At 35.1% G+C, this 13,028-nt stretch overlaps 1 protein-coding gene across 1 annotated transcript in view; it reads right to left on the minus strand.

Moving 5' to 3' along the window:
* The window catches only part of LOC127500238 (uncharacterized), a 298,033-nt gene that overhangs the window by 69,446 nt on the left and 215,559 nt on the right, over positions 1 to 13,028 (minus strand). The window contains exons 120-130 of the mRNA XM_051871231.1: positions 9,695 to 9,868; positions 9,301 to 9,471; positions 8,753 to 8,926; positions 7,621 to 7,785; positions 4,752 to 4,919; positions 3,170 to 3,361; positions 2,866 to 3,036; positions 2,282 to 2,455; positions 1,972 to 2,142; positions 1,659 to 1,832; positions 749 to 919 (exon numbers count right to left, since the gene is read on the minus strand). Coding sequence (XP_051727191.1) covers positions 749 to 919; positions 1,659 to 1,832; positions 1,972 to 2,142; positions 2,282 to 2,455; positions 2,866 to 3,036; positions 3,170 to 3,361; positions 4,752 to 4,919; positions 7,621 to 7,785; positions 8,753 to 8,926; positions 9,301 to 9,471; positions 9,695 to 9,868 — 1,905 coding nt within the window. The remainder of the gene's footprint in view (positions 1 to 748; positions 920 to 1,658; positions 1,833 to 1,971; positions 2,143 to 2,281; positions 2,456 to 2,865; positions 3,037 to 3,169; positions 3,362 to 4,751; positions 4,920 to 7,620; positions 7,786 to 8,752; positions 8,927 to 9,300; positions 9,472 to 9,694; positions 9,869 to 13,028) is intronic.

Below are 13,028 nucleotides of genomic sequence, written 5' to 3' on the forward strand. Positions count from 1 at the left end.
CATTTTATTTTTTCTTCCGTGCGCGGCCGCACACATGCACAGCTTAGAGGGACACAGCAGACAACCACTGTGAAATTGGCTCTGCCCAACAGGCCTCTGTACACATATGCATTTGAAATAAGCAATGTCCACACACAGACAAATCATTTAAACATAAATGGCCTACAGCAAAAGCTACAATTTACAGTAAAAGCTGTTTCCCTCCAGTTTAAGTAAGTTTGTGGAAGCTTTAAAAAGTAACTTAAAGGGTTAGTTCACCCAAAAACGAAAATTCTGTCATTAATTACTCACCCTCATGTCATACCACACCCGTAAGACCTTCATTCATTTGTGTTCTTTGGAACACAAATTAAGATATTTTTGATAAAATCCGATAGCTCACTGAGGTCTCCATTGACAGCAAGTTCATTTACACTTTCAATGCCCAGAAAGGTACTAAAGACATATTTAAAACAGTTCATGTGACTACAGTGGTTCAACCTTAATGTTATGAAGCGACAAGAATACTTTTTGTGCAGCAAAAAAAAAAAAAAAAAAAAAAAGACTTTATTCAACAATTTCCTCTCTTCCGTATCAGTCTCAGACACGCATTCACAAGAGCATCATGACGGTGTGGAACGACATGAGGGAGAACACCAGTCAACACCACTGCTGAGTATTTTCCCTTTAAAACTACAGTTTACCAAAAACAGTCTCAAAAACATGGGGGACTTTAAAAACAGTTATGTGATTAATTTAACCCTTTTACCTGAGTTTCTCCAGTGTGCAGTTTGTATTTTCTAATGCGTTCTGGAGTTTCTTCACTCCTGAATCCTGCAGATTATTGTTGCTGATATCAAGCTCTTTCAGACTGGAGTTTGATCTCAGGACTGTAGCGAGAGCTGAACAGTTTTCCTCTGTTAGACCACAATCACACAGCCTAAAATGATGAACAGGAGAGAGAATTAATGCTTATATTTAGTGATCATTAATGTGTGTTTTGGCCAGTGTTTGGTTCATCTGATTGCTTTACAAAAATTTAAAATATACTATAACGAAAACAGTGCTGCAACTAATGTTTACTTTGTAAAATGATTTCTGTTGTTTAATTCTTTGAGACAGTACATAAAAATAATGTATTTTAAACATAATAAACCTGAGAAAATATTTCATTTTCTAAGCTAAAATACATGTGTATAGTCATGCCAGCACTGAAATTCAATAATTAAAAATCACCAATATGACCAAATGAGAATTTTGCTGTCCAGTGGTCATGCCTTAACTTTGCCATTTCTAGTATTGCATTTGTATTGCATCCTTCTCATGGGCATTTAATAATTTTTGACTTTTCAGTCTGAGTTAAATTTCTTTTTTGGCTCAATTTAAAATAAAACCTGCTTAATAATTATGCACACCTGAATAAGGCATTTTCCATTTCCAGCATTCATAAACAATTATATATCACTTATAAATGATTAAACACAAAATTATAGTAGATATTAAGATTGATGTGGTTATATGTGTGTGTGTGTGTTAAACAATTAAAAAAATTAAGCAGAAGCAAAATTAAAATTTCAGCATCAATACTTGTCATTTATCATGACAATCTAATCAAATGGACATGTATAAATCAAATTTGAATCTAACATGCATAAATGTAGATGAATATTAATACACACTTCAATCTCTCCAATCTGCATTGTGTATTTTTAAACAGATGACAGATCTTCTCCATTCCTGAGTTTTCTAGTTTATTTCCACTCAGATCCAGCTCTATCAGGTTTGAAGGGTTTGAATTAAAAGCTGAAGTTAGAGCAGCACAACCTTCTGCTGTAATTCTGTTATTATTCAGCCTGAAGAGAAAGAAAACAAAGACAGGAAACATTCTTTAATTTATCACAAAACTTTTTTAATGAACAACAATGATAGTTTTAGTCCATACCAGACAAAGATATTTTACATGTGAAGTATTAAACCAAGGGAAATACTCACATCAGTGTTTTGACTGTACAGTGTTTGTCCTGCAGTAGAGCAGTGATCTGATTCACGTTTCCGTTTCCTAGTTTACGTTCACTCAGATTCAGCTCACTCAGGAGTAACGGGTTTTCACCCACAATTCCTCTCACATACTGACATGCTTTATCTGCTTTAGGACCCAAAAACCTGCAGAAAAGAAGTTGAAATAGGAAATCAGTAGTAAATCACTCTGATGCAATAAATTGTGCAGAATTTTGCATTAGTGAAATAGTATTTCTGTTAATTATTCATATTGTATATTTTGTATTAATTGATCACATCTCACCTCAGTGTCTTGAGTTGACACTTGTCATCCTGTAGTAAATCATTGAGCTCCTTCACTCCTGATTGTCCAGGATCATTTCCTGTGAGATCCAGCTCTATCAGGTGTGAAGGGTTTGATCTCAGAGCTGAAGCCAGAGCTTTATAACCTTCTTCTGTGATACTGCAGTCTGAAAGTCTATAGAAAAGAGATTTGAAATAAAAGAAGTTAAACAATTAATATTACTTTAAAACAATTTTATATAATAAAAATCATCAAATGCCTTTTCTCTTATAAGAAAAAAAAAAAATGGACAGAGGCATGTTTTTCCTGTTTCTTTAATTCACTACAGTAACTAAACTTTTTTAAGATTTAAATCCAACAATAGTTGATTGAACTCTGAACCTGAGTTTCTCCAGTGTGCAGTTTGTATTTTTGTCATAGATTTCATTAACATAATTAACACTAGACTGAGGAAGTTTTGAGTTCTGAAATTTACAGGATATTGTTATAGTACATTGACACCATATATGTCAAAAGATCAAGAAAAAATGCATTTCTCAGTTCACAAAATGTTATTAAAACAAACAATAGTTGACTGAGCTCACCTGAGTTTCTCCAGTGTGCAGTTTGTATTTTCGAATGCGTTCTGGAGTTTCTTCACTCCTGAATCCTGCAGATTATTGCTGCTGATGTCAAGCTCTTTCAGACTGGAGTTTGATGTCAGGACTGTAGCGAGAGCTGAACAGTTTTCCTCTGTTAGACCACAATCACACAGCCTAAAATGATGAACAGGAGAGGGAGAATTTACAAACACAAAGAACTTGATGCCAACATGACTACTGAGAACTGTTTGTTACTTGGTGTTTTTAACATACTTTAAATCTACAGTAATACATGTACAATACTCACTTCAGTGTGTTGAGTTTACAGTGTTTATCCTGCAGTAGAGCAGCAATCTGATTCACTCGTGTGTCTCCTAGTTTACGTCCATTCAGATTCAGCTCACTCAGGAGTAACGGGTTTTCACCCACAATTCCAGTCAAATACTGACAGGCTTTATCTGCATCAGGACCCAAAAACTTGAAGACCAGTGGTGTAGTCCTACCAAAAAAAGTGGTTTACTATTTTGCACCCTGCCTCAACCCCCATAAAAAAAAGTAAATGTGTTTTTATGTTGTTGGTCACTAGTAACATTTGTTTCATTCAAAATAAATAAATAAATACATACATACATACATACATACATACAGTGCATTCTAAAAATTGGTTATTTTTCAAGTAGCCTACTGCATGGCTGAAGTAGTTCCGCATGAGGTTTGTTGTCCGCATCACAGTTCTATATGACTATAATTAAAACATTGCTTTGGAATTATATTAAGTGTTAAAATATATAAATCAGTTAAATCTGAAACTAATGTTTTTCATTTTATGTAAGTGGGTGGGAAAAAAGTACAGTACAGTGGTAAAATAAAAGGTAATTATTTAATTAAAAAAATAATTTATGTTTATACTTATAATTTCATGTCTAATATTTTTCTCACAGGGTATAAGTGGATCTTTACATGTAAAAAGCTATAGCTACTTTTATAATTTAGGAAGGAAATTGTATCTCTTGCAAGATTATTACTATATTTGGGTTTTTTGAAACTGTTTGGAAAAACCACTGACGTGTGGATAGCGCATTCTGTCTCTTTCCCAAACACAATGAGACATTTAAGTGCAAGTGACTTTATCAATAAAATAGTTTAGAGAAAGACACTTATAAGTGATTCTTTCTCTGCATAGCAATGTCTCAATTTTCTGTTATTAGTTCTAAAATGATACTTTGGTGTTAGTAACGGAGACTTGTACTGTTATTAAGATGTGAAAATAGTTGTTTTATTATAGCAAAACCATGTTTTTTTGGCGTATTGATTACCATTTGTATAACCACAACTACATTTTTTGTAGTAAAACCATGGTTAATTTGCAGTTACCATGGAATAACTTTTTTTTTTAATTTGTAGTAAAACCATGGTAAATTTTCATAAGGTCTGGCAGAGATCTCTTGCTGCAGCATGAACATGCACTGTCAGTCAATGATGGGCGGGAAAATGTAGAATGACAGAAGTGCCAATGCACCAATTACAAACAAAGAATTGTGAGTTCACACAACAGTATTGGACACACAGTTAAAGGGGAAGCTAAAATGACAGCAGATTATGGACTTTCAAAGGAACAAAACAAGTGGGTAACATGCAAATATTGATCCTTAGAAGTCGTAATACAAAAACAGCCCTGGGCAAAAAGTACGTTTATGATGTATATGAGTATATGGCCCCGACTACATCACTGCTGAAGATAGAGGAAGTACAGTGATATTACCTGCCATAAAATTTTTCATAATATTTTAAAGGTCCTTTAATCATTTCAAAGCTTTTATACATTTCTTTTTGATGGTTTGATTCTCTTCCAGCTAAAAACTATTGCATTTTATTGTCTTAACACTCACCTCAGTCTTTTAAATGAATACCACCAACTCTGTAAATCAATGAGTTCTTTCACTCCTGATCGTCCAGGATCATTTCCTGTGAGATCCAGCTCTAACAGATGTGAGTTTGATTTCAGAGCTGAAGCCAGAGCTTTATAACCTTCTTCAGTGATACTGCAGTTTGAAAGTCTACAAAACATGAAACATGAATTTAACATTGTGTTTCAAATTAAATTATCAGATGAATTATAACTTAAACTGAATCAGAATGATCAGTGCAGGTAGAAATGTTCATCAAATACAATATTTACAAATTGTCTGTTTTAGTACTTTGAGTTTAGTAGTTTTCTTCCCAGTAGACATGTGACAGTATCAAAATTAAAACATTTAAATACTGTTTGACCTCCTTCTCTGTGTCAGGCAGATATAAAACAGAAAGCATTGTTTTGTTTACGCGGTGCAGTTCCACCAGCGCCATCTACTGTCAGATAGTGAATCTGAGTTACATAATTATAAAAGTAACTAACTACCAGGGAAAGTAACTATTGCGTTACTTTTTTTTTTTTTTTCCAAATATGTCAAATAACTTGGATGCCCCCAATATTAAATATGTTAAATGAGTGAAATGGACCCTAAATAGAAAAAAAATAATGGGACAATGTGAAAGACACCTATCAAATTCAATATATTATTGTAAATATTATCATTACTATACACTGAACAATAAAACACAATAGATGGTTTAGAACTTTTAATATTTATTGCACAGACCATAACTGGCCAACAAATAAGTCTAAAAATAAATGATGCTTGATCCGACTCCTGAAGTGATCTGCTCTTGCTCACGACATGAAATTTCTCTGTACTGCACTATACGTGGTAGCCATTAAAGAAGTTTTGATTTGTAGAAAGCCTTTCTTTTAAGTGAACTTCGTTTTGTAAAAATTGTATCTTAATTTTAATCATTGTTTAATCAACCAATTGCCTGGATTAATAAATAAATAAGAAGCAAATATAGCAGACAATATAATCATGACATGGAGGCGCCGGCGCGATCTCTTGCACATGAACTGGAGCGCGTCTTACAGGCTAAATGAACTGAAACTCAGTGTATAGTCTGCTTGCCTCGCAGACATGACAAATATATCTACAGAAAGCTTGAAATGTCTACTTTAAAAAAAATAAAAATCAAAACGAAAAGAAATAGATTACTCTCTGATTATGTAATGCGAATGAATTGTGCATTCTCTCTCTAAGCGCGTCCACATGCGGAGATGATGAGAGTCAGTTATGTCAACTTCATCTTTGCAGCTGACACTGATTCAGAAAACATTAGTTTATAAATAATTAAAACGTCTCCTTGCTGTTTTTTTGTCACATTCATAATCATTACTTTTGCCGGTTCTTTATGGCAAGCTTTATGATAAGCGCTTGAGTGATAGCTATTACATAAATGCTCATTATTATGGTTTATTCTCTCCAGTAGGCCTATTTAAGAAATTAAATGTGATTAGTCAACTAATGGTTTAAATGAACAACTACTAGTCGATTAGAAAAAACTTATTTCACATATTTCGATTCAGCATGTCACAAAGGTTATTCTGGTTTGAGCTCGCGCTCCGCTCGCATGCTTTGACACACACACACACCGAGCATCGTACATTATTATCAGTTTAAAATTGTATTTGTGTATGACTAACCTGTACTATTTCTTTATAACAAAACACTTTGCAGGTCTATCATCTCTAGTCACACACACCAGTCATCATCAGTTTGCATGTGTCCCACCCCAACACACACCCCAGAGAAAAAACTTTGCAGGTCCTGTGGCTGAGAGAGAGCCTACTCGGATGAAAACCAATTCAGTGAGCTCAATTATAGTAACGCCGCATTTTAATGTCAGTAATGGTAACGGCGTTGTAACAGGGGAAAAAGTAATTCGTTTGATTACTCGTTACTGAAAAAAGTAACGCCGTTAGTAACGCTGTTTATTTATAACGCTGTTTATTTATAACGCCGTTATTCCCATCACTGTTCATAATACAGTTACTATCTTTAATAAAGTAACAAAAATTTTGAAGTGCCCACAACAACAATTATGTGCATGTTCAATATCATGATAATTTCTATTACCATACACTGGCACATCTATTTCCCACTTCCCAGTACATTTCGTTTTAGCAATTTATCGTTAATATATTAACAGATAATTAAATGTGATTAAGGCTGTTATATGAAACAGTTAACACATTTACCTAAATAATTTATACAAATTTGTTTTGCTTATTGACATCCATAGTTATTTTATTAGGATTATGGAAAATAGAGAAACAGGGTGATAACAAAGTTGCATATAACCTATATCATCATTATGAAGGATCTGTACCACATTAAACACACCATTGTGTATTCATGTTAAATATATAAATATATTCATTCATCTTCGGAACACAAATTAAGATTTTTTTTAAAACATCCGAGGGTTTGTGAACTGAGTCTGAACTGAAGACGTCTTTAAAATAGTCAATTTGACTACAGTGGTTCAACCTTAATGTTATGAAGTGACGAGAAAAACAGTAAGTAAGTTAGTAGTTAGTTAGTATGTTGTTATTTTTCTTTTGTTTTTTCTCACAAAACGTTTTTCTCGTCACTTCATAACATTAAGGTTGAACCACTGTAGTCACATTGGCAATTTTAACAATGCAATGATGTTGCTCCCTATGTGTGGTTCAGAAACCCTTGAATTGGACCCTAAACTGTGTGTGACCACAAAATTAGTATTCTTACATTTTTATGCACTTCACTTCAGGGAGCAAGAAGATTCAGTAAATATATAATATCCCTGTGATTGCTGTGGTGTTGAGTGTAGGTGATGGTGAACTGTACTCACTTGAGTATCTTCAGTGTTGATTTCTTCAGTCCCTCACAGATCTCTTTGACTCCTGAGTCCAGCAGATGGCTATTGTTCAGGTTCAGCTCTTTCAGGATGGTTTTGGTGGAGAGAACAGTGGCTAGAACTGAACAGATTTTCTCTATCAGCTTACAATTATTCAGCCTAAACACAGAAACACCATTTTTATTATTCAGTACACATTAAACACACACCAGTTTAACATCTCTTCATATCTGCTATCACATGACTGAAAGACTTTTATCATTAATAAGCAGCCCTATCATGCATCCGACGCAATGCGGCACCTGCGTTGCGCCTGGCGCTTTTCGCTAGGTTCAGCCCGACACAGTTATCATTTTCATGTCCTGAGCCACGTTGTTGAAATAGCAAATGCATTTGCACCCATTTGTGCGCCCATGGGCGTGCTGGTCTGAAAACGAGGTGTGTTCAGGCGCATTGTTGGTGCGTTACTATTTTGAGGCAACTGAAATAGACTAATGCGCCACTGACCAACTGAAACCTGGTCTAAGGTCAATGGTGCAATATTGTTTTTGTTATTTAAAGAGCGCATTAGTAATATGCACCTATATGCGGGTGCACAACGCGTGCACGTTCTGCTTTATTACACACACAGGGAAGCGCAGCAGCACACAAACATGCCAAATATTAAAAATAAAAGGATTACAATGTAAAAGATTATTATTGTGTGCATAAAGATAAAAATGCTTTGGTGGAATCCGGCTTTTCCCGCAGATAGTCTGCTCATGCACTTTAACCTCGCGCACAAGCAGATCCGTTTCCTCACAATAGAAGTGTTCAGTCACTCTGCTTGCAAATTCCCCCTTGTAAATAGCAAATCCGCCATGGTGTGAGCGCAACTGGTTTTAAAGGGAATGGGAGATGAGTCACTTGTTGGTTTATTGCACGTTACGCCCAAAACACAGCCTCATTAAGAGAATAGGGACAACCTTTATAGACAATGTGCCAGGCACACAGACCTTTTTTTCCCGTTCTTAAACTAGCAAAAGTGGATTTGGACATGCCCTAAATGCACCTGCGCCGTGCACTTTAGACCATGCGCTTAGATCGTTAAAATAGGGCCCATCATGTATAAATCATATTGACTCACTTGATTATCTCCACTTTGCTATGAGAATCCATCAAAAGAGCAGAGAGTTTCTCTCCATCCAGATCTCCTAATTTATCTTCACTCAGATCCAGTTCTGTCAGTAATAATGGACTTTTACCCAGAACTTCAGTGAGATAGTCACACGCTTCCTGTGCAGCAGGACTTTTCAGAAACCTACAGGAAATAGAAAATTTAGATTTGATAAATGGAAAGAAAAGAAAAAAAAAGAATAAAAAGAAAAAAGCAAATTTAGATAGAAAAAAAGAAAAGATAAAAAAAAATAATAATGTTGTCAGAATTGTATGCATGTATATATTGCAGCTCCCATCCTCCTTATGGATACAATAAAGCAATAAAATATAGCAAAGTGGAGAATGTGTTAAAGTCATAATTATAGTAAATAGTTCCAGTTTTGCTGAATTGCAATTCAGTAAATTCATTTTCATGCCATTCTAATTCTGCATTGGCCCATTTGTCACATCTACCTGGCTGCACACCTCTGACTCCATGTCTGTGGCTTATTTTGAAAAATCAAAGGCTTTTCTCACCTGATGGTCTTTAATTCACAGCATTCAAGACGCAGTAAATCAATGAGCCCCTTCACTCCTGATCGTCCAGGATTATTTGCTGTGAGATCCAGTTCTATCAGGTTTGAGTTTGATTTCAGAGATGAAGTCAAAGTTTTATATCCTTCTTCTGTGATACTGCAGTCTGAAAGTCTATACATATACATACATAAAAAAACATACACATGTTACATACTGCAACCAATGCCTTAATGACAACATCTGCTTCATTTGAATTTCTAAATGTCCCATAAAATATTTTCAAACTGAAATTAAAATGGTTAACTGAAACTGATCTTTTTTCAGATAATCTAATCAAATGGACATTTTATAAATCTTTATTATCATTCAGAAATTAAGATGAATGAATACACACTTCAGTTTCATCAATCTGCATTCTGTATTTTCCAACAGATGACAGATCTTCATTATTCCAGAGTTTCCTAGTTTATTTCCACTCAGATCCAGCTCTATCAGGTTTGAAGGGTTTGAATTAAACGCTGAAGTCAGAGCAGCACAACCTTCTGCTGTAATACTGTTATTATTCAGCCTGAAGGAAGGAAAAAAATAAAGACAGTAAGGTCTCTTCAGTTTATTTCTGCCACAAAACACATCTACAGCAATAGAAGGGCTTTCAAAGTCAAAGAGAGTGGGCCTTATTTCTGACAGAATATGCATCTATAACACAGCAAAACTAGCAAAATTTAAGTAAAAACATCTTAACCAATTAAGTAAACAATCAAAGAATGGGATATGCATGCGTATGTTGGAGCCTCTCTCTCTGCCATTAGATATATGGTAACTATACCTAAGCTGTTCTTCTCGTTCTGCCATTAAGGAATAATTACATGATGAACGGAAGCCTCTAATGTAAATAGGTTGGGGTCTGTCGTTCCACTTTTCAAAACAGACTGGACTCACAGCCAACAAATGGAAGAATTGATAAACAATATTGGTGCAGAGTTTGAAAATATATAAGATGAATTTATCCCACATGGGCGGAGAGCTATAGGAAAACTGTATAAAATGATTGGGTGAGAGCTGGTCCGGCAGTTGTGTTCTACAGGCCAACTCGGTTTTATTCACTTGTAATAAAACCTATCTTCTGGCATCAAAACTTAAAGTCTTGAAGAGTGTTTTTTCACAGAGGCGAAAGAAGCCACTACTACAAATTGGTGCTGCGAGCAGGGTTGGAATGGAGCAGAAGAGGGAAAGACCACAGCTGGCTGGCTGGACAAGCAACACAATAGGTGGCCACAAGGTAAGCTGTTTTTGCTTAATTTGTGTTGTTCGTTGGAGTCTGCCCGTGGTGGTAAGGACACTCAAAATTCTCCTCCAACCTTAACAAAAAGCAAGATTTTTGAGTTTTGATTCCAGAAGAAAAAATGCATGCACTAATCTGTATTTACTGTCAAGAGGACAGTTAAAAAGATAGATGGTGCATGCAATGATATGCACGCAAAAAGTATAAAAAAAGAGAATAAGTATACAAAAAATTCATAGGTGAATAAAAGTATAAGAAAATTCCTACAGTTGCCACTCTGTTGCGTTAGGGTCACAGAGGTCTGCTCGAATAGACAAAAGTCCTATGGATAAACGGTGGTGACGAAGTCACAGATGGCTGCACGGAGAGGCAAAAATCCTGTAGGGTACCGCTTTTTACTGTGTTGAGAGAGGTTGTTAGTGAAAGAGTAAGTAGAACTGACAGGTGTAGAATAGGAAAAGTGCGCTTATATGTGTGTGTAGTCTGTGTGAGTATATCTGAGACTGTGTCTGCGTGTAAAATAAACTCTGTATCTTGTTGGCTGTGCCCCTCCTGGACTGTTGCTTGAGTGTGACTAGATAGAGGGGCACATTTATTGTCACACTTGAGAGGAGTGGATAAGAGAATGAGACCCAAGTAATAAAAGGACAAAGAATGAGTGCACAAGCCCTAAATAATAAAGGGAATTGTAAGAATGGTGTTTAGAACATTTTTTTCTAAACAATATTTTTTCAAGAAGATACTGACTTGCCAGATTATTGTATTAGGAGAGTAATTAAAATAAGATATACATTTATTATTTAATAACTTATCTTAATAGATGAATAAATAATTAAAATTGCATGTGCTTAAAGTATTATAACATATATAAAGACGTCTAAAATTTGTATCTCGCTATCCCTGGGAGACAGTATGAAAAATTAATCCATTGCAGAGATACAGAGATTTAGGTTTGTGTTAACTAAAAATACCTTGTGCAGTGCAATGTGCTGAGTGAGAGCAAGATTGGGTGACCAAGTTAAAAGACATTTTGATTAAAAAGATATAGACATTTTATAGTAATAGTATATGGGACTTGTTGGTTAAATATTTTAATAATAAAATAAAAATAAACATCTTTGATGTTGGTTGGGAAAATTTCATTCACCATTACTAGAATATTTTGAGCCATGTATGTGAATATAGAAGAAAAATTATGATTTGAAAAGTTTTTCTTTTACCATATGCATGTCATGCTGTTGTAAAAGGAAAGATTATGTTGTTTAATTGTAGTATACCTAGATAATCCAGGTAGTTTACTGCTGTTTTCTGCATTTTGCAAAGAAGAAACTACAATGAAGAGCTTGCTTTACTAAAATAGAATGAAGGAACTGCTGTTTTCAACCAGATGAGACGTTTTTGATATTAAGGGACCACTGAAAGAGATGAAAAGTGGAATTTAGACAAAGACACAATTGGGGCCAGAATTTACAAAGGTTCAATTTGATTAATGCAGTCTCTGAGTGTTCAAATTTCAGATGGCTTCTAGAAAAGGGACAAAAAGGAAGCAATAAACTGGAGTCTGTTTAACAAAGTGACGGAGAGGCAAAGACACGGCTGCAGAGAGAAGAAGGAGGGGCTAATGGACTTTCAACTCCCCTCCTGAAAGAGTTTACACTTCTGCATGGAGAAAGACTGACTTAACACATGAAAAGGTGAAACTTTCACTGGAGACTTTTCCTGAGGGTGACGAGAACATACTGAAATGCAAACCTGAGGCAGGATCAATCAAAAGCCAGCCTGAGGAGAGGCAGAGAAACAACTGAAACCATACACAACACCAGGCCTTTGACTGCCACAGACTGATGACCCAGTGCAACAGCTAAACAGCTTCAACAGACTGATGATCTAAACAGAAGTACTTCCCTTCCATTTGCATGCACAGGTGCTGCATATTTAATGATCACTATAGCGACTGCTTCAAATTTTGTTAATTATTCTATTAACTCATTGCATCTTGATTATTCACTGTTCTCACAGCAGTTCTTTGCATTCTGTGTTTAACTAACATTTATAATCTGCTTTTTATTAGGTACTAGTCCAGCCTTATGCTGGTACCTGGTACCTCGAATTTCATTGACAGACAGAAGTGGGTGCTTGACTCACCAATCAGATAGAAATTGAGCTGGATTTGGCATAGTGAGGGCTATCACATTAACCAACTAAGGAAAAGTATAACTGAATTATTGAGATCAACGCTGAGCTCTTTGGCAAAGTAAAAAGGCAGACACTAGATGTCTAAGAAAAAAATATGGTTGATAAAATAATATTGGTCACTCCATCTTGTTTAATAATACTTTTCTAGAGCTAGATTGAATAAAATAATAATAAAATTATAATAACTCCAAACGTTCAAAAACATGAAATCACAAATTCTGTAATCAGAATCAAGTTTAAATCAGACAAA

Source organism: Ctenopharyngodon idella, chromosome 18 (genome assembly GCF_019924925.1).
Source record: "Ctenopharyngodon idella isolate HZGC_01 chromosome 18, HZGC01, whole genome shotgun sequence".
Taxonomy (NCBI): Eukaryota; Metazoa; Chordata; class Actinopteri; order Cypriniformes; family Xenocyprididae; genus Ctenopharyngodon; species Ctenopharyngodon idella.